This window comes from Pantherophis guttatus, chromosome 1, assembly GCF_059756535.1.
Source record: "Pantherophis guttatus breed Tessera chromosome 1, ASM5975653v1, whole genome shotgun sequence".
Lineage (NCBI taxonomy): Eukaryota > Metazoa > Chordata > Lepidosauria > Squamata > Colubridae > Pantherophis > Pantherophis guttatus.
This window is the reverse complement of record NC_142063.1, coordinates 50989492-51013967: the sequence shown is the minus strand read 5'-3', so window position 1 is coordinate 51013967 and position 24476 is coordinate 50989492. Positions and strand designations below refer to the sequence as shown.

The 24476-nt window shown below is 39.8% G+C and overlaps 1 protein-coding gene across 1 annotated transcript in view; it reads right to left on the bottom strand.

Annotated features, from left to right (window-relative positions):
* Positions 1–21971, bottom strand: part of STON2 (stonin 2) — an 84851-nt gene extending 62880 nt beyond the window's left edge. The window contains exons 1-3 of the mRNA XM_034418266.3: positions 21720–21971; positions 5327–5454; positions 3710–3931 (exon numbers count right to left, since the gene is read on the bottom strand). Coding sequence (XP_034274157.2) covers positions 3710–3931; positions 5327–5414 — 310 coding nt within the window. The 5' untranslated portion in view covers positions 5415–5454; positions 21720–21971. The remainder of the gene's footprint in view (positions 1–3709; positions 3932–5326; positions 5455–21719) is intronic.
* Between the last annotated feature and the right edge of the window lie 2505 nt (positions 21972–24476).

The window sequence follows — 24476 nt, the reverse complement described above, 5'->3', positions numbered from 1 at the left end:
TTTTGTTTATCTTCCCTTTCTGAAGCCTATTTCTTTTAAACATACCTTTATTGTACTATGAATTTTAATTTTTAAAATTTTGCCATTTTCTGTTCTCAGGAGTTATAATTTGATTGCATACACCAGAAGGATTATGTCTCTCCAAATTCACTCTCAAATTCTGGTTTAAGGTGCCCATGAGCATAAAGAGAAAACCAAGCCACTGTGTTTGAAAAGAGGAAATGAAAATTATGGCCACAAATAACAGCTGAAGACCCTAATTCTTCCATTATCTAGGTTGTCTTTTCATTGGTGGACAAGAATTTCTAAACTAGAGAATGTTCTGCATGATACTTTTGGTAACTTCATCTTAAAAATAGACCATCTGGTATCTGGTCAGCAGGTCAGGATAATTGCAAGGAATTTACTTATGCTTAAGGTTTTCCTTAGTCTTTTTAAGGAGAAGTGAAGTGTTAGTATCACTTTATAATGTCTTGGTAAGACTACACTTGGAATAGTGCATCCAGTTTTGGTCGCGACAGTATAAAAAAGATGTTGAGACTCTAGAAAGAGTGCAAAGAAGAGCAACAAAGATGATTAGGAAGCTGGAGGTTAAAACAGATTGCAGGAATTGGGTAGTCTAGTCTAGTGAAAAGAAGGACTACGGTGACATGATAGCAGTTTTTTAATATTTGAGGAGCTGTCTAAAATAAGATGAGGTCAGCCTATTGTCCAAGGCACCTGAGGGAAGCACAAGAAGCAATGGATGGAAACTAATCAACGAGAGAAGCAACCTAGAACTAAGGAGAAATTTCCTGTCAGTGAGAAGAATTAACTAGTGGAACAGCTTGCCTTCAGAAGTTAGGAGTATTCCATCAATGGAGATTTTTAAGAAGAGTTTGAACAGCCATTTGTCTACAATGTTACAGGGTTTGTATCTTGTTTGGATGGGAAGGAGGGTTGGACTAGAGAACCTCCAGGGTTTCTTTCAACTGTATTATTCTGTTTTGTCATTTTATTATTCTTTCTATGATCATGTGCATCCCTCCCATTAAACCCAAAGAAAGTCTGGAATGGTATAGGATATCCTAGCATGGCCAGGGGGTTGTACTAGAAGACCTCCAAGGTTCTTTCCAACCCTATTATTTTATGTTCCTACTGAGAGAAATTTTGGCTGACTATACCTTAACTTAATTTATAACAGAGCAATGTCTATTAACTGTGCTGCATAGCTGCAATATTTAGATAGGGACACAAATAGCACAGAAATGACAAAGCCAGTTAGATTGGCTCAGCAAAAAAGCTGAAGTTGGTCATAAAGAAAGTAACAGTCTGTATGACACCAGACAGGAAAGACAGAACAGAGAACAAAGCAGAGCAAAACCAACTCTATTAACACATGAGATTTCTCCTAAGTGATAAGCTTTGGTGTTAGCCAGACTTTACAATTAAACTGAGTGCTTCTACAAATTCAGAGGATTAATATTAAGAGAGAAAAATGGAACTTATATACAGCAATTCTTAACTTCCTGAGACAGATGATGTAATGCCAGATTTATCATGATGATTTGGGATTTAAGTGGCTTCCACTTTATTATGACAGAATTATGGTTGAATTTAAAACTGCTTTTTCTTAAATATTGTTTTGTATATTCTGAGTTGTTAGTTGCATTTTCATCCTCATCCCACATAGAATTACTAAACCTGAAGGTAGTAATTCTTAACTCTTCTGAAGATTTACCATAAGTCTGCTGGAAGGAGTAGCAGGGAAGAAATCTGGAAGTCTGATGCTTGCTGTAGATCACATTCAAAGTAACTTTTAATGTAGGTTATTTGGTTGCATGCATACATCATTTATAAAAACAATTTCTTAGTAAACAGAATATCAGGCAGTATATACAAAACTTGCAGATGCATAATCTATATGTTCATACAAAAATCTCTGCAAACAATCTGTACATACTCCAAGAATATATGAATATGGTTATAGTTTCTCCTCAAATGCCATATTCAAAAAGAAACTACCAATGAGACTATTAAAATCATAGCTATCATTCCATAAACCATGAAATAAAATCCTACCTGGTTTAAATTTTTCTAAGAAATTAATCCCTCATGTTTCCAGTCATACTGTATCCTTGCAGTGGCCTATATTTGAAAGTAAGTTACACTAAAGGAGACTGGACTTCTGACAACACTTTCAGCAATTCAACTGCAATAAGCTTTTACCGACACCAAATAGTATTTTTAATATATCTTCATTTCTAGTTACTGCTTTCTTTCTGTTGCTATTAACCCTGACTTCATATTTTCTAGCTCCAGACTAGATAATAAGTATCATGTGAGATTTGCCCTATTGTGAATAAGTGTTCCCAAGGATGTGAGATAACTTCCTTGTCACCTGAATTATTTTATCAGGTTATTATTTACCAGGGCTGTTATTTATCAGACAAAGTCCTTGGGAAGAGTGTAAGCTACACATTGCAATCAAAACACATGTTTTCTGACTCTAGTTTTCATGCCTCAGTAAATTCCAGGTTGCAGATCAATCCTTCAGTAAATCTAACTGTTAGCCAACTGGCTTCAGTCCTCCCCTCCCCCACAGGAGACAAATAGCTTAAAGGAGATGATCAAAGTCACTTCTTAAGCCCTCATTTAGTTATTTTCTTATCATCCCACTAATACCATACTAGTCATATTCCACATACCATTACTCATATAACTAGATGAAAACATAGGAATTTTTATTTTTTTAAAAAAACTAAAGCTAATCAAATATTTTAATCTCAACATTACATATTTTAAAACTGCAGACTAACCAGTAGTAGACCTTTGTTATGGTAATGCAGCACATGTGTGCAAAAAGAAGGCATATTTATCTTAAAAGGCAGGTAAAAAAGAGGTAAAGTTGTTTGTTTCTAAAGCAGCAATAAAAAAGAAATAACTTGTCTTCATATTTCAAGTCTGTGAAATTCTTTTTCATCTAGCACAGCTTTTTAAAAACATTTCTTTAAAAATGAAATAAAAATAATCTGATGTACTGGGTTGTAATATTAATTTAGTTCCCCTGTTTCTCACCACATGCTAGATCAACTTAATTATTTTCTGTTTTAGTAAATATTCCAGGAAGAAGAGTCTGTGTGAAACCCAATCCCCTGTTGTTATAGTTTTACTGATTAGTTTAAATGAAAAACATCACTCCATCCAATTGTTTGGAATACCGAATCAAAATTCAGATTAGATTCCCTTTATACGTAGGTTCTAGAACACCTAGCATCCATTGTTCTCCTAAAAAGCTGTATCATTTGCTACCAAAAACTTAGCAAATAAGGCAACAACCAATGATCTGTATGGAAAGTATTTTACAATATACTTGTTTAATACCTGGATGGCACACTGACTCTGGGCAACAGGAATGCTTTACATCAAACTTAGAAATTTGCTTCCTTTACCAACATGCTTAAGAAACATCCACAGTACAAGTTGAGTCTTAAACGTCCTAGGTCAAATAGTACAGAAACTTCCAAGAAGAAGAACTTGAAAGAAGCTGAATTATATATTACCATCCCAGTTCTTCATTAATCCAATTAATATCCATTAGGTTGTGAATGCTAATTGAATGATGATGGGAATTATAATCTAGGACATTGGAGAGTATCAGGTTAGTAAAGGTGCTGTAGCCTATTGTTAATCCCTGCTATAAAACACAATAAATAAGTGACATTCCAACCTGTATGTGGATGCTCTGGTGAATTGTTGGTCCAAGGTGCATCTTCAAACTGGACCCATGTGCTGAAGGATGAAGGCAGATCAAGACCGACAGTTGTTTTGTTTATTCTTTCTCCCAATTCAGCATGTGAAAAACTTGGCAGTTCTCCATCTAGATTTTGGATGCCTTCAGAGGAAGTATCAGAGGAGGAAAAAAATCTCTCAAGTGGCTCCCTAGTATGACCTGTAATGAGAACCACACTGTAAAAATGAGTAACATGGCATCACACTAATTGCTTAAGAAGGGCACACAACTTTATCATCTATTAACATATGTGAACAGTATAGAATGACTTTAATGCTCTGTGTTTGCTAAACAGAAAAACAGAGTAGTCACACTGAATATCTTCAGACTTTCTTCTACTTTTACCTTCAGACTCTCCTATGTGATTTGTTTCAACTGAGTAAGGCATATGAACTCAGCTTCTGTGAACTCTAAGTCCTGGTCTATGACTTTGTATTATAGCTAAATCCAGCCAACTAAGTTTATTCAACACAGCATTTTCAAACAGAAGCCAGTTATTATGTAGAAGAAATGGGCAAATACATATTGAAATGGCAACATATGGGGTGTAAAATGAAGACACTACAGAAGGAAAAGGAAAATTAGCAAAGGACTGCTACCGATTTTCTCTTCCTTTTTGTTACAGGAACTTCTTAGCCTTGAGTTTTTGTAATGAAAAGCTCTGCCCAGGTTACAATAAAATTGTAGACGTGGAAGGAATCCCATAAATGGTTTAGTTTGATCTGTATTTCAATGTACACTAATAAAATTCTCATTTCTCTAAACACAATTGTGTCAAAGCATACTACTGCATTCTCTTTCTCTTTTTAAAACCATGATCTACTATGTCCTGGTTGTCTATCTGAAACCAGATCCTTAGGACTATATTTATCCTGCTTCCTTCCAGAAGCCAAGGAAACTGGACATCATGGCCTCATTTTATCTTTATTGACATCTTCTGAGATATATTGGGTGAATGATCCAAATTTACCCAATAAGCTTAATGGCAGATATGGTTCAGTGCAATATTATATTTCAGAATTTTTTTTTGACACTAGGCTTGTTTTCTCAAAAATATTTTCTTTTAGTCACCTGAAATCCTACCAGTTTCTACAGTATATTCTCCAAGATTTTACAATCTCATGCCAAAATCCAAGTATTTTTGTATTCAAGAATACTGGAATCCTCCCATTTTTAAATATAATTTTAAAATCTACATTTTAAAAATTATAGTGGACGCTCTATAGCTGTCCCTTATATTTCCTCTATAACTGTTACTACATTTTATAGTAGACTATCTGGGATCTGATCAGGAGATCGGGATAATTACAAGGGACTTAGTTATGCACAATGTTTTCCTTAGTCTTTTTAAGGAGTCTTCTTCTGGTAACATCCAATTGGAAAGTGACAGAATCCTATAGGTGGGGAGTTGAGGATGGAGAACTGTACACATGCAGAACTTTTATTCATCATAAGCCACATGAGGTTTTTGTTTTTGACTACAGCTGAATTCAAATGCTTATTCATTTCAATAAATAGCAAGAACCTATATGTCATGAAAAAGGAGAGTTTTACCTTGGGAAGTAACAGAACGGTGAAGGCCGTCACTGAAGGAGACCCACTCAGACTGTGGGGAAGGAATGATGTTGGCCAGAGATGTCATGCTTGCTGCACTTTCCTATTCATCTTCACATAATCTGAATCTAAGATAACAATATAGAACAGATACTCCAGTTGACTCTAAATTGTTTTTTTGTTTAAATGAAACATATCTATAAAGAATTTTTTTTAGGAATATGTAATTTAGCTGTATAGCTTTATTATATGTAAGGCATATAGTCTGTGCTTTTATCAACCACTCTAAACCACATTAATAATCTATAACATTTATTTAGCAAAGGAGGCCCAATTAATACAAAACTGACATTACCTGTATTTATCTCATCAGTGTCTTAATCACCATATATCAATGCAGTGTCTTACTCTATTCTTTCCCTTAGAGTTTCCACAATTTTCAATGCTTTTCTGTATTACATAAGAATGAAGATAATAAATTATCAAAGTCAATGTTGCTTTATCTTCTGCCCTTGTATATTTGCAATGTATAATAAATAAACTTACTAATGCAGCCGCAGACATAAACATGTACTGACATTGCTTTTCCTGCTTACAGTTCTTCAAACACAAATATAATCACTACAATTAGTGGCATTTTTAACCTCTCAACAATTTCTTTATCAACAACTACAAAGAATTCAATAAAGTCAACTCAACAAAGAAATTTCTCACGGAACAATGAATCACTGGAGTATAATATGACCATAATGCTGAACAGAGGGTATGGGTTTTCTACTGCAAGTTATTTCATAACAAATTTCAAACACAAAATACAACAATTCCCATAGCAGCCTGACAACACAACACGCTGCACGAAAGAAATTGTAACAGGTCCAGAATGCAGCTGCATCAGCAGTTGTGGGCATGGCTCAGGACACTCATGGAATATCTCTGCTGTGCAAACTAAAATGAATTCCTAAATGCAATTCAAGGTAGGCTGTTGATCCTTCATAGCATAGGGCCTGACTTTCTGTGGGATCACCTTTCTCTCATTGTTTCTGCTCAATGGGCATTTGTTCTCGATCCCATCCAGGAAACGATGTCATCTAAAACAGAGTCCCCCAAAATAATAAATATAAATAAATAAATAAATAAACAAACCTTTCTGGCTTTGTGGACTGGCGGGTGGGGGGAGGAGAGGGATAGTCCTGCTGCTTGAGAAAATGGAGCATGTGCACATGCGCTTGCCTGCTGCTTGTGCAAATGGGGACATGCTTGCCCTCCAGTTCCGTGGCCCAGTTCCAAATGGCTCACAGCCCAGTAGTAGGACGTGCCCTGGTGGTTGGTGACCCCTGATCTAAAGGGACCCCGGAATCAGGCTTTCTCTGATATGGTACCTGTCCTCTGCTATGATATTCCCCAGAGATCTGAGTTGCCTTTGGCCTGGCCGTAGCAAGCCACAAAAAATGCATCTTTCCCAAAGCCCTGGGATGTTTTGTGGAATAATTTGCATAATCACATCTTGTTCTTTTTTGGTTTCCATTGATTTCACCATTTTATTGGCTTTTTAAAATTGTTTTTATTGTAAGTCACTTTAGGATTGGTTAGTTCTTCACATTGATTAAATAACTCTAAAGTACAAGAAAACGAATGCTTTAGGCATGCTCAAAGAAGTTGGTGTCCTATCTGCTGCAGAATGAGAAAAATGTGATACATATTTATTTTAAAGTGTTGTAAGTCTGTCTATTGTCCCTAGTGTTCTAAGTAATTTATAATTACATAGTACATCATAAAGCAGAAAATGAGCAGAGAAAAAATTCAATGCAGTAACCATTGATAATCTGAACCCTTTAAAAAGCAATACATTAAAAGAAGCAAGTAAAACAATCTAATGGGATTAGTGCAGAAATAAGGCTGCTTGTCCCTAGTCTTGTCCACAAAGAGGTTAAAGCTGACTTTACCATAATTCAGCTGCTTCAGTCTCCAGATTATAGATGTTATGAAGTGGCACCAAATAATTATTTTTACCATTACATGCTGCTGCCAAAAACAAGGAGAGACTCTGGTGAAGCACAGATGCTAAAATAATTTGATTGACGTAGGGTATTATGCTCTGCCTCAAGCAGCAAAATAGCTTGGATTATCATTGAAGTTAATCCTGTAAACAAGGTCAAATATCTTGTTATTATTTCTCCATCTTGGAAGAAGAATTATGCCAGACTAGTGGATTGTCTTGAGATGCCTATATACTCTTCTCAAGTTATAAAAATTCAGTGATGAGTAACTAAAGAATCAATTGTCATTTATTTTTATATATGTTATTGTCTTACTGTTCTTTGGGAATTAAAATATCACTAAGGGGATTTTCCCCTCATTTTATCTCCAAATAAAATTCTGTAAGGTGGGATAGAGAGCATGGGTCAGTTTGGCTCAAAATCACCCAAAAACTCTATGGTGAAGTTGGAAACCAGGAATTCCTTAACCACTAGGATAGCAGTGCCTCCTGGAGGTTGATTGAGAAGTTCAAGAGAGCAGTAAAAGTGAAGAAGGTAGGAAAAAGTTAAGAAAGACATGACATGTTTATTGTTAAACCTCTACAAATACACTTCACCAAAGTTTGCAATCTCTTTGTCCACAACCATACTTAGGGATGTATTAAATTTACAAACCAGAAGTATAAAAAATTTAAGACTGTAGAGATTACAAAATATCAATAAAATAATGCATATTTGTAAAAATTGTGTTATTCATAATTTAAGAAAATTTGTCTCACAATACTGGTAGTCCTTGTCTTACAAAGTTACAACAGCACTGAAAAAAGTGTTTTATGACCATTTTTCACACTTACAACCCAGGGGTGGGTTCTAAAATTTTTTACTATCGGTTCTGTGGGTGAGGCTTATTTTGTGGGCATGGCTTGATGGCCATGGGACAATTCCTTAGGATTTAGAAGAGGTACTGGTCTACCAGGCTTTTAACTGCTTGCAGAGCTGTACATTTGTTTTTGGAGGCACCGGTCTACTCATTTGTTTTTGGAGGCACTGGTCTACCCATTTATTTTCGCAGGCACTGGTCTACTCATTTATTTTTGCAGGCACCGGTCTACTCATTTGTTTTCTTTTAACAATGATCAGCTGTAGGGTGGCCCTTTGAAGCCCCGAGGCAAGAGTTTAAACAGTTTTTTTCCCTCTAGCCGATCAGCTGGGACTCAGGAGGCAGAAATAGATTGGGGGTGGGGCTAAATAAAAGGTAAGAATAATGCAGGAGGGGCGGGTGGGGCAGAACCGGTTCAGTGACATCATATCGTCACCGCTACCAGCTCAGCGGAACCGGGCCGAATCGGGAGGAACCCAAATACAACCTTTGTAGCATCCCTATGATCCTGTGATCAAAATTCAGATGCTAAGCTGAACTGGTTCAACTGCTTCATACTTATGACCGTTGCTATGTGCCAAGGTCATGTGATCACTTTTGGTAACCTTTTGACAAGCAAAGGCAAAGAGGAAGCCAGATTCACTGAATAACTCTTTTCCTAACTTAACAAATGCAGTGATTCACTTAACAATTGTGGCAAGAAAGGTCGTAAAATGGGCCAAAACTCACTTAAGAAATGTCTCACTTAACAACAGAAATTTTGGACTTAATTGTGGTCGTACGTTGAGGACTACCTGTATATTTATCACAAGAGCCCATTTGTAGAGGTGTAGTGGTTAAGGCACTGGGCTAGAAGACCCAAAATCTTAGGCACAAACTCAGTTCATTTGATATAAGGCCAGTATATATCAAATCAGAATCAGTACACAATTTAAACATTTTTCAAAGAGGGGTGAGAAAAATACTTGAACGAGATGCTGCAAGAAAAGAAAACAAGGTTGGGAATGGTTTTGCCATGACTGTGCTAATTTATGCAGCTTCTTTGTTCTTCTTGTCAAGGAAACTGACAGGTTTTCTTCATAATTACCAAGTTTAAATACATTCCATAACTGTACTTTCTTTTCCCATCAAAGTTAGAAAACTACTGTACATAATTTAAGAAAAAGTCTGCAACATTTTTAGGCAAGCAGAAGCCATATTATAAATAAACAGTATGATTGCAAGATTCTCATTTTAAAAAATAAAGTCAGTACTGTAGATGGTATGTGCTTTATTTTGGTTTTGTCCCTGAGATGGGGATCGCTGCATATAGAAAGATAGAAATCTTTCCTTCTCATTAAAAAAAAAAAAACCACAGAGAGACAACAAACCAATTTAGAACATTCTAAGTAGGAACTCAGACACTTCTGATTTTAAGCCATTCCACTGAAAATAGTTTCTTTATCTTTATACAACTACCCTGTTCTTGGCAAGAAAGTGAGTTGACAAGTTTCCTTCACAACCGTGACATTTAAGTAAATCACTCCCATTCTTTCTTTTTGTCCCATTAAAATTATAGTGTACACTACTTAAAACTTAGACCCAAGCAATAGTTCTATTTTAAACAAGCAAACTGGCTTTGCAGATCTCTATTCAAGACATCTAAGGTCACAGCAGTGTTACGTTTTTGATTTTGCCCTTGAGACAGGGAGGGATCTATGGACTTCAATATTTTGCTGTTTTGTTCCCCCACCTGACTGGTTCAAACTGTTCTTTTAGCTTACTTCATACTTAAATTTCTGGCTAAGAATATTTTGAATAATTTTGAAATACAGCACTAATTTTTCCAAGCAGTAATGAGATTATCCTGAAAGGAAGACAAGGCAGGGCATCTACAGTTCTGCACACAAAATACATTTTATCTAGAGGTTCACAGAGGAAGCAAATGAGAGAACTTCCTTCCTTTTTTTCTTTTTTAAGTATCCAGGGAAAAAAAACTCTCAGAAAGATGACAGGAAAATAGCATTGCTACTATAAGCATTGCTTTCCTTCATGTTTAAGTCTCTCCTTTTACTATCAATGGTATATCACTCTTTCACAAAACAGAAAAAACTGATAATTACTTGAAATGAATCTGTTGTACAATTTAGCAAGTTGGTTCATAATTTCTGAACTCATTTCTCATTTAGGCTAAGAGAGAACCACAGGCATAGGTGGGTAAATGTAGAATTTGAATTGCACTATTTATCTTTTCAATATCTAAATAAGTCTTATTAATTCATTTATACAATGAAAAAATTATAATACAGGAACAAGATGCTTTTAATTCTGGCTCAAGAATCTGGTGGCAAATAAATTGCCTTTAAAATATTTCTTTTTAAATAATAACCCTTCAGATTAGTCTTCCTCCAAGGACTCATAAAAATCTAAACATGAATACTGTCACAGTAATATTTTCCTTTATCTCTCAAATGACATTTTGCTGTCTGAGCTGAAATTGTTCTCTCCTTCTTCCTCTCAATATGCAATATCCAATATCCTCATATATTCCTGGGACCTCTCTGGAAATTCTATTTTAATTTTCCATGCTGCTTCATAAAAACCTTCCTTAAGCATGGCATACTCCAGATGTGCAGCTTTCATTTCTTAGAATATCCGATTACATATTTGCACCCTAAAGCCAGGAGGACTTCTATAGTTGACTGCCCACTTGTATGTATAATCTATCCAATGAGATTCACATGAGGTTGCTTCTCTGTGTCATTAATTTTGTGCATTGAAATAGCTGTATAGAGTCGCACAAGATAATCCTGCTGATTAAAATATACTTTAACTTAGTCCTCTGAAATTCTTGAAATGTAATCCACTACAATCCTGGTTCACATATTCTAAAGCATAATGTAGCCTATGTGGGCTATAAATCATAGTTGATGGTTTAGCACATTGAACAAGTCCAGCCAACTCTTGATTTATTTAATGATCCATGTTTAAATAAATGGCTTAGCATGATATATAATATATACATATACCAGTAACCATAATTTATTTAGATAGCAGAACTATTGCTTTTACCACTTATCTTATATTTATGTCACCTAAAATGAGAATGGAGTGGTGGGGGTGGGGGTGTTTCCTGTTGTTTTCTTAGTAGATATTAGTAGATAAAAGTTTTTTTTTTCTCTTTGAGGGAAATTCTTTCATTGTTGGTTGCACTATTCACTGTAATAGCATGGTAATCTATGTTTTCCACTAGCTTTCCACTTTCACCATATTGCAGTACAATATCAGATACCAAATAGTACTGTACTAACAGCAAAGAAAGAATTCAGAAAACACACATTTAAATTCTTCCCTCTAATTACTTATGGCATTTAGGAACCAATAGGGACAAGGTAAAGGTAAAGGAGTCCCTGCGGATTTTATTTCACTTCTTGTTGATGACTATAGGGATCAGTGCTCATCTCCATTTCAAGCAGTGGTGAAATTTAGCTGGTTCTATCCGGCTCGGGTGAACTGGTAGCGCTGGGGGCTGGAGGCTCCGCCCACCTACCCGGATGTCATCACGTCCTGTTTTTGTCCCTCTGTGCATGCGTAGAAGGCACATTTCCAAACCGGTAGCAGAGGTAAGTAAATTTCACCCCTAATTTCAAGGCCATTGAGCCAGCACTGTCCGAAAACATTTCTATGGTCATGTCGGTGTGACCTTCCCACCGAAATGGTACCTATTTATCTACTCACATTTGCACGCTTTCAAACTGCCAGGTTGGCAGGAACTGGGGCAAGGTTGGGAGCTCGTTCTGTTGCATGGCGCTCAGGTCTCGAACCTGGGCTGCTGGCTGTCCAGCTGACAAGGCCAGCATCTGAACTGCTGAGCCAGCACGCCATCCAATAGAGACAAGAAACATCATGAATTTAAGATGCAGATATAAGTAGCATTTCATTCTTAGAGAGGCACGTCCTTCCAAAATATATTTTCTCAAGCAAGTTAATTCTACTGTTTCATTTATGTATTTATTTTTTAAATTCAAGATTCATGCAGCCTGACTCCAAATTCTCAGCCTGATTCTCAGCAGTTCACAGCATGCCAACATCATTCTATGTGTGGCAATGCTCTTGATATTCTCAACTATTTTTTTCTCATTTAATTTCAATCTTCATACAATGCCTGGGCATTCTGTTTATGAGTGGAAAACAATAACTTTTAGTCATAAATAAAATATATTATTATTTTAAAATATATATTATTTTTCCCAACTTTGAATCCCATCTTCTATTTTTATAAAAGGATATAATAAAATATGTGTGTAAAACTACCATGAGCTCTGCTTTTATTGAAAATATGCTTCATATTACCTTGTCTTTTGGAGGGCAGGAAAGCTTTTTAATCAGACAATTTTTGAAGAGAAAGGCTCACAGTTGCATAATGAATTAATTTTGATCAATTCTTGCTCTAAAATTCTTTAGTTATTAATAGAATATAAACTAAGTTAATGTGTATAAAAATATCTTCCTAGCGCTTAGCATGATGAGTCAAATGACTAAGCCAAGTAAGGCGACAATATTTCCTACTGCAATCAATATGCCACTAAACAAGGAGTTGTGTTTGTCCTAGCAACAAAATTCTGCAAGAAGAATGCAAAAAATATGCATAATGTTTGAACACTGATAACAGTGATAGCAGTTATTGCACTAACCAGATCCTTAAAAGGAACCAGTAGCCATAGATGTTTACCTCTTAAAGTTCACCTGTAAGAATATACAGGTAGTTCTCGGTTAACGAACATTCGGTCAATGACAGTTGGAATTACAACAGTGTTGAATGAGTAATGGTTACAACCAGTCCTCAAAATTCTGGTCATCCCATTACCCCTAAGATCACTTGATTGTGATCTGGGTGCTTGGCCACTGGCTCAATTGCAGCATCCCATGGTCACATGATAGCAATTTCCAACCTTCACTGTTGGCAGAGAAGATCGCAAGTTGCTTAGATAAAACTCCCTCACCTGTGTACTCTCCCCAAGCCTTGCTGCACTTGCACTGTACATACCTGGCCACTCACACACTCTCTTGTGCCATCCTCTGTCAGCAGTCACTTACCTGCCTGTTGGCCTGTTTGAAGCTGCCTGGGATTTGAAACTTCCTGTCCCTTTCCCCCTGCCCCCCAATTACTTTGGTTGTTGGAAGCCAGCAGGAAACTGCGAGGAGGTGCTTACTTGATGGCCCATGATCCTTATTTAATGGCAGCAACAGAGACTGCAAAGTTTGCCATTGCTATGCAATGCAGCCACGCGATGTCACACTTTATAATTGCATCGTTTAGCGATGGAAATTCTGGTCCCAATTGCCACTGTAACTCAAGTGTATGTATGGAAACTTTCAAAACTTATCAGCCTCAGAGTTGAGCCATCTGGGTAGAATTTGGAAAATATTATGTTGAGGATCTGTGAGTTGTTGCTTAGCAACAGGAAGAGTAAGCCACATGGATTCCCTTTGGTGGAAAACGGGAACTATAAGAGGCTTGATGAAGCTGTCAATTTCCCCATGTCATTGTGTTATTTCCCCAAGCCTGCTTCTTTCTGCCTTTCTGAGGAACTTCTAATTACTAATTACTAATTACTATTGTAATGCTCTCTACATGGGGCTCCCCTTGAAGAGCACTCGGAGGCTCCAACTGGTCCAGAATGCGGCCGCGCGGGTGGATATGGGCGCAACTCGTTGTGCCCACATGACACCCCTCCTGCGCGAGCTGCACTGGCTCCCAGTGGTCTTCTGGGTGCGATTCAAGGTGTTGGTCACCACCTTTAAAGCGCTCCATGGCATAGGACCCGGGTACCTTCGAGACCGACTTCTGCCACCAATAGCCTCCCACCGGCCAGTTCGCTTCCACAGAGAGGGTCTCCTCAGGGTGCCATCGGCCAAGTTATGTCGGCTGGCGACACCCAGGGGGAGGGCCTTCTCTGTGGGAGCCCCAGCCCTGTGGAATGAACTGCCCCCGGAAGTGCGTAAGATCTCCGACCTCCGGGTATTTCGCTGTGCACTCAAGACCCTGTTGTTCCGCCAGGCTGGGCTATCAACATAATAATTTTAAATTGGGTGTTTTAAATTTCTGGGGTTTTAAATTGAGCCGAATTATTTAATAATTTTAAATTATTTTAATTGATGTTTGTTTTGTGCTTTTAATAGGCTGTACTTCCTGAGTCCTTCGGGAGAAGGGCGGTATAGAAATAAAATTATTCTTATTCTTATTCTAATTGACCAAGCTGAAACCCTTTTCCTATGGGTTTCCTAGGATCTCCTATGTCAACTACTTAAATGGAACCTCTGAAGGAGCAGGCAGTATTTCAGAATGTAAGATTTTTCTTCTGCCTATTACTAAAATCCCCACTATTGAAATAAGCTACTAGTGCCTTGCCCAAGTTGACTGTGGAAACAAGTCTGGCATAATATGAATGGAACACTTTACACTTGAAAACTCCAGAAGAAAACAGTGGCTTTTCATGATTGCAAGGTATGACTTTCAGATTCAAAAACTCAGAGAGATACATTTTCTCCTCATTTCTGGGAAATATTTACAAACTGGACACGTATCAGTAAAACTAGGAACAGCTCAATGGATAATCCTTTATATTGATAGGAAACTGTCACAATATAAAGAAGTTGATGGAATGAGCAACTAATCTTTAAGGCATCTTCAAAGATTTAAAGCATTTTTACATCTTCTGCTGTACCTATTACAGCTGCAATGCTTCAGAAATGACTCCAAGAAAGAAAGTGCTGTCACACAACTCCAAAGCATTTTTTTTTTTTGCAAATTAATACCAAAGGACTACACAAACCTAATATACAATTCTGTTCTCTAACATCTTATGGCTGTTCTCTCCTATCAAGAATTGCTGTTTGAGGCTGCTATCTCCTAGTATGGTAATGCAGGGGCTGTAAATCTTGTAGCAAGAATTGATCTCCATAGTCTGTGAGGTTGGTTGCTTAGTGATCTTAAAAGCGGATTAGATAAAGAACAATAGCAAATGACCATGCTCCTTGTATGGAAATTACATTTCTAGAGGCAGTATACTTTGAAGATCACATTCTTGGGGGCAGCAATTTAGACATTGGTAAGGCAAGGAATATGATAACATCTACATCATAATGTCACAATGCAAACCCAATTAATTACTTATATACTTATGCCCAATGTTGAGACATAAAGAGGAGTGGAATTTGCTTCATGATGTCATGATGCAGATTTTGTCATTTTCTTCATTATGGTTATCAAGGAAGAATAATATTGGGCAGAAGCAAAGGTGATCGGATTCAACAAGCTTTTAAAAAATGTTTATATGCTTGAATAAAAATATAGACAAAGTTGGGAATGTAGGTTTCAAAACTTGCTCAATACTCACTTAACCAGACAAAGGGGGACCAAGCTGTAGCAGATAGCTAAATTTGCACTTCCTTTTGTGTATCTACATAGTCCTCTTTTTTTTTTTTTTTTTTGTAAATGAGCTGGAACAACTTCCTAGAAGCCCAATATGGTACATTTCTCATCAAAACAAGATATACAATAGTATGAAAAAGTTAAGTACATCACACTGGATTTTTTTCAACATATTTCAATGTACAGGTATTTGAACTTCATTCCAACAATAATGGTATAGTACATAAAGGGGATATAAAATAATAAATATCATGCATTATTCTTGCACTCCATTGTATAATTTAAATAAATATAAATATAAATGTACATTTTGCATTTGGAAAGAGTAAGCACATCTCTACATTTATCACTAACTCAAATATCTGAAACTAGAATCAGGTGTACTTGATCAGGTGCAAATGATTAGATCATTAGAAAGGATCTGGAAGGAACCAGTTATTTAACTCGTTAAATAGTTACCCTTATTTTTCGTTCCATAAAATGCTCCAGACCATAAGACGCACCTAGTTTTTAGGAAGAAAACAAGAAAACAAAAAATAATTTTGTTTCGGCCACGAAAATCTTGCATGGCTTTGTTTAAACCTTTCAAGTCTTATCTTCGGTTGCCTCTTGTAACATGCTGTTATAAAGAATAACAGCTGGAAGGGACCTTGGAGGTCTTCTAGTCCAACCTCCTGCTCAGGCAGGAAACCCTACAGCATTTCAGACAAAAGTTTGTCCAATCTCTTTTTTAAAAACACCAGTGTTGGAGAAGGAAGGAAGGAAGGAAGGAAGGAAGGAAGGAAGGAAGGAAGGAAGGAAGGAAAGAAGGAAGGAAGGAAAGCAGAATAACAGAGTTGGAAGGGACCTTGGAGGTCTTCTGGTCCAGCTTCTTCTTTTTTTTCTTTTTTAATTTGATTTATATGCCGCCCTTCTCCGGAGACTCAGGGCGGCTTACAATGCGTTAAGCAATAGCCTTCATACTTTTGTATATTTATACAAAGTCAGCTTATTGCCCCCACAAACTGGGTCCTCATTTAACCTACCTTAGAAAGGATGGAAGGCTGAGTCAACCTTGAGCCTGGTAAGATTTGAACCTGAAGTAATTGCAGGCAGCTGTGTTAATAACAGGGTGCATTAAACCACTGTACTACCAAGGCTTCTTGCTCAGACAGGAAACCCTTTAGCGTGTCAGTCAATTGCTTCTCCAATCCCTTTTTAAAAAACAACAGTGTTGGAGAAGAAAGGGAGGGAGGGGAAGGAAGGTAGGTAGAATAGCAAAATAACAGAGTTGGAAGAGACCTTGGAGATCTTCTAATCCAGGGGTCTGCAACCTTAAACACTCAAAGAGTTATTTGGACCCATTTCCCACTGAAAAAAAAACACCGGGAGCCACAAAACCTTGGTGGGCGTGGCCAACTCAACATCATTCACTTTCACCAGTCACATGACATCCCCCCAGCCACGCCTACCCAACTGGTCATTAGGGCAGAGAACTGGTTGCTAAAAAACAATGGGAACCACAAAACCCTTTTGAGATCTCTCTCTCTCTCCCTCCCTCCTCCTCCTTCCCTTCTCTCCCCCCCTCTCTCTGTATCTATGTCTCTCTCTCCCCCCCTCTCTCTGTATCTCTCTGTCTCTGCCCTGGCCTCTTCTCCATTCCCCGCCATCGCCCTTACCTTCTCAGGCCAGGCAAAGAGTGACTGAGAGGGGAGGGTGAGGGGTGGGGCCAGCCAGTGGTGGGATCATCCAACAGGGAGCCATAGCAGAGGGCCCAAAGAGTCGTATGTGACTCGGGAGCCGCAGGTTGCAGATACCCGTTCTAGTCCAACCACCTTCTCAGGCAGGAAACCCTATATGGTTTTGGCCCAAAGCCCTTGAAGCTACAGAAGAAATTCCCCATAGGTGAGGCTGTCCCCACAATGGACTTTTTCTCCTGGGACCCGGGTCTATTCTGTTGCTGCTGCCACCTATCACCACTGCTCACCGCCGCCACCATCTATCGCCGCCACCAGCTGCCCTCGCTTGCCACCTATTGCTGCTGCCAGCTATCACCGCTGCCGCCGTTCACTGCCACCACCTATCGCTGCCACTCATTGCTTCTGCCTATCGGTGGTTGGATCGGCCTTCTAGAATACTGACAATCAGCTGTTCCAAGCAGCACGGATCGCCACTGCTGTTTGCCGCTGCCACCTGTTGCTGCTGTGGCAGCAAACAGCAGCAGCAACAGGCAGTGGCTGTGAACAGCAGCAACAATCCCCCCCGCCTGGAACAGCTGATCGATGGTATTCCAGGAGGCTGATCCAACCGCCAATAGGTGGCAGCGACGAACAGCGGCAGTGAAGGGTGGGGGTGAAAGGTGGTGGCAGCAACAGGCGGCAGCAATAGGCGGTGACAGGCCGTTCCCCCCACCACGGGCTGGTCTGTGACGTAATATTCACTTCATAAGATGCACAGACATTTCCACCCACTTTTTTGGGGGGAAGAGTACATCTTATAGCGCAAAAAATACGGTATTTAGTTTTATTTGTTGTCACTGTTGAGATGTGTTTAGCACCATACCTAGAGTGAAAGAGCTCTCTGAGGCCTTCAGAAAGAAGATTATTGAATATTTATAATGATGCTTAGTTTGGAAGGATTTTAAAAAACATTGCTAAACAATTGTACACCAATCATTCAACTACCTAGAAGATCATGTAGTAGTGGGCGGGGGGGGGGGGGGAGAAAATGGAAATGGATGTCTATGGAGACTCTCAGTCTCCATAGTCTGAGTCCTGTTGGAGAAGGGCGGTATAAAAATAAAATAAAATAAAATAAAATAATAAAATAAATAAGGTCATGATTGTCCCAAATGTGCTTTTTCAAGAGGCAACTGGATTTATGGTTTTTCTTTGACATTTCACTTCTCATCCAAGAAGCTTCTTCAGCTCTGACTGGATGGTAGGGAGCCTTACCAATGCCCTTCCATTCCCCACCATCCAGTCTGAGCTGAAGAAGCTTCTTGGATGAGAAGCGAAATGTCTTCAAAGAAAAACCTGAAAGTCCAGTTGCCTCTTGAAAAAGCACCTTTGGGACAAGGAAATGGATGGTTCTGGACTGTCCAGTTCAAAGCCCAGATCTAAACCCTATTAAGATGCTATGGGGTGATTTGAAATGGGCTGTGTATGCAAGAAATGCCTCAAACGTTGTCCAGCTGAAAAAAAAATCTATATGAAAAAAACCCTTCTTCCTGGTCAATGTCAGAGAAAGGGGAGAGTTATCATAAATGCCTACTTGAGGTTGTTTTGTCAAAGAGGGCAATATTAGCTATTGGAATCAAGGATTTTTTTTTTCTGCAGAAAGAAATGGCCTGCTTTTTTAAAAAATAAATAATTGCAAAGTCAATTTTCATAGGCTTTTTTTTTTGTTCAGTTAAATGACTTTTATCTTTATATATTGTTCTAAAAAAGATAAAATATTGGCATGCCCATTTTGTAAAAAAAAAAAATTACATGGTCTGTACTTACTTTTTCACTTGACTGTATAATAACCCTAAAGGGAACAGTTTATCTATTGGTATGAGCTCTGTTACTGACAGTGATATTCATTTTTGACTTTTAATTTGGTTCCTTTTTGTTGAGACTCTTTCTCAAGTTCTCCCCTTCATCTTCTCTTTTTCTCTACTACATTTTATCTCAAGCTTTTCTCGTTTATCTTTCTACTGGGTTTTCTGATGCCCAGTTCACTAGTGCCTGCATTCCTTCCACCTATCTTGTATTATGTTTTCTTACGCCTTTGCTTATCCAGATCCTCAGATTTCAGTTTAGCTCACAGAAAAGGATCAGGCAACCTGAGGCTATATGCAGTCAGTGGAATCTTCTTTCATTTTAGTACTAAATTTCAGTGCTACAATTGCACAACTGTATTAGAACAGTTTCTCACTACATTTACATGAAAAAGGCAATAAAACCTAAAATACAATTTTAAAACCTAACCTCATAAATATCACCCATCCCCAAAAAGTGGGAAAGAAACAAAATGCTATATATGTAACACGTTGTACTGGCTTTTTATAATTGCCCCATCTGCAGTAGCTATTAGCGCCTCCCACATTTCTGAAATCAGTCTCTGACCTCTAAATATTATGCCACCACTGGCATAAAATTACAATGTCTAGGAATAGTGTGACATGTTAATTCAACCAAACCCAACTGGATTTACTCCTCAGGAAATAACTTGCAAATATGAATTGGCAACACTGGCTATTCAAAGCACCTCTTGATCTTTCCATGCCTTAACATAAGCTGAGGCATTCACTACTGCAAGGACAATACAATATTAATGCTTCAAAGTTTTTCCTCCCATCCTAAAGGCAGAACTCTTCAAATGATAAAATATGATATTTGACCCTCCTTTCTTTTAGAATGGCTTCTAATTCTCTAAAATCTGGGTTTTTTTATTTTATTTTTTAAGAAAGGGATATGTGTGCATACATATAATAAAAGTTTAAGGTGAAGAGTGTTCCAAGATGTTTTGACACCTAAGGTACACATAACCTCTCATCCTTCCCAGTGACATTAGGTCCCTTCCCTCATTAACAAAAACCGAGGGTCTTGGCTGGCATTACCATTAGGTAAGAGGTTGTTAATTTTAGATCGTATGAATGCATAGAATTTTGCTAATTACTTGATGCCTCAATGCTGATATTATATTTTTACTACCACAGAGAGGGTGAATTGCAGACGGATTTTTCTGCCCCAATGAGAGAATGTCAAGACTGGTTTCTGAATCTATGCATCTTGATTTGGGGTCCAGAGTTGGGTGACACTTATTGCTTTGCTTCAGGTAGAGACATCTAAAATATCCTCCCTTTTTGTGCTAAATAACACTCCTATATTAATCTAGGAAACAATAGTTTTACCACTCCCACATATACTGCATTCTATTTTTACTACACTGCTTTTTTCCCATAAGTCCATTACTAAATTCCATAAAACAAACTGAGGCAAGTTATAAATTGTCTTTTCGGTTTTCATTTCTTGAGAATGCCATCTAAAATATTAGTACACAAGCAGATTTAGCTGGGTTCATTAAGCATAAGAGTAATTGATGCATTCAAAGCAGAATAGCAAGCAAGGCATATTGTGAATTTGCATATGTTGAAAGCTTCATCTCCACCCTTTCTCTCCCTCCCCCCCCCCCGGGTTATTATGAGTGCATTCTTTTAGAAGAGGCTTTAATTTGTGAAATCATCCTCAGTCATAACCCTTTTACAGGGAAGGAATCCAAGTAACATTCCCTTCAGTTGTAACTCTCCCATTCCTGTCTTATGCTTCCTTGAAAATGTCCATTAAGGTTGCCAGAGCTGCAGAGTGGGTTTTGATTGGTAGAGCAGTCCCTCTGGCAGCACTTTGACAGGTGGCTGGCAGGTAGGATGGAAACATATTATTTCTCCTTTAAGCAGGTGCTTTTTTTTTTTTTTTTGAACTGCCCAGGTAAGGATCCTAAGCAGGATGCAAAGCAACAGGATGCAGTTAAGGCTATGCTCATTTCCTTAGTGGTAACTCCCATCTGGAGTCTGGTAGTCGATTACATTGTACAAGAGGAACATTCACCAGGCTATGACCAGTGCCTCAAGCCACCAGTTAACCACAACTCACTCCTCACCTACTCATCTAAACTATACACAAAAGTGCTAATCTCGCACTGGGCGGCGGGAGGGTAAGCGGCCACTCTCTGACTTTCCCATGCCCGCCGCCGAAATGATATTTTAACAGAGGTTTGAGCTCGAGAGAGACGAGACAAGCCGCACTCTTAACTCCGATAACCCCTTGTTTCAGCTGCACGCAGCCTTAAGCTAAGGCGAGCCAAGCTACCGAAAGGGAAGGTGGTAGTGGTGATGATGAAGCGGCTATTATCTGGTCTTTGTTCCAGCCTGCCGCCGAGTGATGCATTCGTCCAAGCAAGCTCGGGTTCCCTTTGATCCATTTCAGAAGAGGGAACATGGCCGTGGACGTATTTCTCCTCAAAGGTGAAGCTCCCTTATCACCACAACTGAGCAGATATGAAAGGGGAACCGTAGCGGACTCTTGGCTACCACTGGCCGGGGATCCACCACCTGCTCATTCGGTTCGTAGAAAGGCGGAGAGGGAAAAGACAGATTACCTGCGGAACTCCCTGCAGTTGGACTCCCTCTCTTGCTCCAGGCACGGAAGAGGAGAAATTGGACCGCGCCGAGGAAAGTAACACTGAATCTCCCTACAGCGACAGGAAAGCTAAGCAACAGCCGGCAGCCGCTTTAGAAGTGGGAGAGCAGCTCCGCTTCTCTCCTCCTCCCCCCCTCCCCCCTTTTTTTAGAAAAGAGCCAGAGCTTCTCTATTGGGCCATCTTCTGAGCCGGCCGAAGGAGAGCGAAAGCGAGCTGGGATTGGCTGAAGAGGATTGTGGGCGTGGCAAGTTACGTATGGGAGGCGGGGTGTTCCCTCCCTTGGGCGGCCGGAATAGTGTGGATTCCCTGTTTTTAATCCGTCGCACAGATACACAGATGTGTAATAATTTAGTACCACCATTCTAAACGTGCGTTAGCTATATTTTCCGCACGCTGAAAATGCTGCATCCCAAAGAGCGGCGCCAAACTAAGCAGTTGTTCGTGCCTCTCTCCTCCAAAATGGACAGCAGGTGGAATTGAACCAGGGGTGAAATCCAGCAGATTCTGACAGGTTCTGGAGAACCGTTAGCGGAAATTTTGAGTAGCTCGGAGAACCGGCAAATACCATCTCTGGTTGGTCCCAGAGTGGGGTGGGAATAGAGATTTTGTAATATCCTTCCCCTGGGAGTGGGGAGGAAATGGGGATTTTGCAGTATCCTTCTCCTGCCCTGCCCACCAAGCCACACCGCACCCACAAGCCACGCCCACAGAACCTGTAGTTAAAAAATTGAATTTCACCACTGAATTGAATGATCAATATAGCTCTGAAAGATAAATTTAAAATGTTTCTGCGTTTTCCAGAAGCCAATCGAAATGGAAATTTATTAATCTCAAGGAGAAATTGATAAAAAAAAAGACCTTACTTTTTATTATACCCTGTTTTCCCCAAAATAAGACATCCCCTGATAATAAGCCCAATCGGGCTTTTGAGTGCATGGCAATAAGGCTTATTTCAGGGTTCAAAAAATATAAGACAGGGTCTTCTTTTTGTAAGTCTCTCTGGATTTCACTCACTTAGGTCCAAAGCAAAGTTCCACAGCAATGTGTTTCCTTTTGGCATGGATTTTGACATTTTATAACAACAGAGCGTTAACATTTATTTTCTCACACTTGCCTCAAGCCACAATGTAATTTGTTTGATTTTGACACAGAATATTGCATGAAACTAGCCACCGTAGCAAATAAAAAATAATTGATGGCTTATATGTGCAAATATAAGAGAGATTCCAGAGGGAGCTTGGGCCATTTCCTGAGGCTTTGGCTCACGACTCGACTGAAGATCTGGTGGCCGCATGGGATAGGATGGCCGCCGGGGCTTTGGATCGTGTCATGCCTTTGCGGCCTCTGACCCAGCGTCACACCTGCCCAGCTCCTTGGTTCACTGAGGAGCTGAGGGGGATGAAACGCTGGAAAAGATGCCTAGAGAGTGGTTGGAGGGCCAGTCGCTCTGAATCCGATCGAACACTAATTAGGTCTCATATTAAGGCCTATTTAGTGGCGATAAAAGCGGCAAAGTGTGATTATTTTTCCGCTCTTATTGCAACGGCAGATAATCGCCTAGCCGCCTTGTTTAGAGTGACCCGCTCCCTCCTACATCAGGGAGCGCGGGAGGATCCCTTGCAAGGGCAGGCTGAGGATTTTGCACAGTATCTGCACGATAAAATCACTCAGATTCGGGAAGGCTTGGGTAGATTCTACTGGGTAGATTCCGGCGGGGTGGCTGAGGCAGGTCTTGAGAATGTTATCTGGGACGAGTTCGATCCTGTGGCTCCTGAGGACGTGACAGGATTCTGGGGAGGTTAAACGCAACCACATGTTTACTGGACCCGTGTCCCTCCTGGCTGGTACTGGCTACCCGGGAGGCTACGCGAGGCTGGCTCCAGAGGATTATAAATGCTTCTTTGGGGAGGGTTTCCTGCCACCTGCTTTGAAAGAGACGGTGGTGAGGCCCCTCCTTAAGAAGCCTTCTCTGGATCCGGCTGTTATGGCTAACTACCGTCCTGTCTCCAACCTTTATTGCGAAGGTTGTTGAGAGTGTGGTTGCGCAACAGCTCCCGCAGTACCTGGATGAAACTGTCTATCTAGACCTGTACATCTCCACCCCAAATCACCTCAACGATGCCCTTGAAGTGATGTCCCAGTGTCTGGAGGCTGTGCAGGTCTGGATGGGGAGGAACAGGCTTCGACTCAACCCTTCCAAGACCGAGTGTCTGTGGATGCCAGCATCCCGATATAGCCAGCTGGCGCCATCGCTGGCTATTGCGGGCGAGTCATTGACCCCCACAGAGGGGGCTCGCAACTTGGGCGTCCTCCTGGACACATGGCTGTCTTTAGAAGAGCATATGATGGCTGTGGCCAGGGGGGCTTTTTATCAGGTTCGCCTGATATGCCAGTTGCGCCCCTTTCTGAGTCCGGATTCCTTATGCACAGTCATGCTCTCGTCACCTCTTGCCTGGACTATGCTAATGCTCTCTACATGGGGCTCCCCTTGAGGAGCACCCGGAGGCTCCAACTGGTCCAGAATGCGGCTGCGCGGGTGATCACAGGAGTGACATGGTGCTCCATATAACACCTCTCCTGCGCGAGCTGCACTGGCTTCCGGTGGTCTTCCGGGTGCGCTTCAAGGTGTTGGTTCTCACCTTTAAAGCGCTCCATGGCTTAGGGCCAGGGTACTTACGAGACCGCCTTCTGCTACCGATAACCTCCCACCGGCCA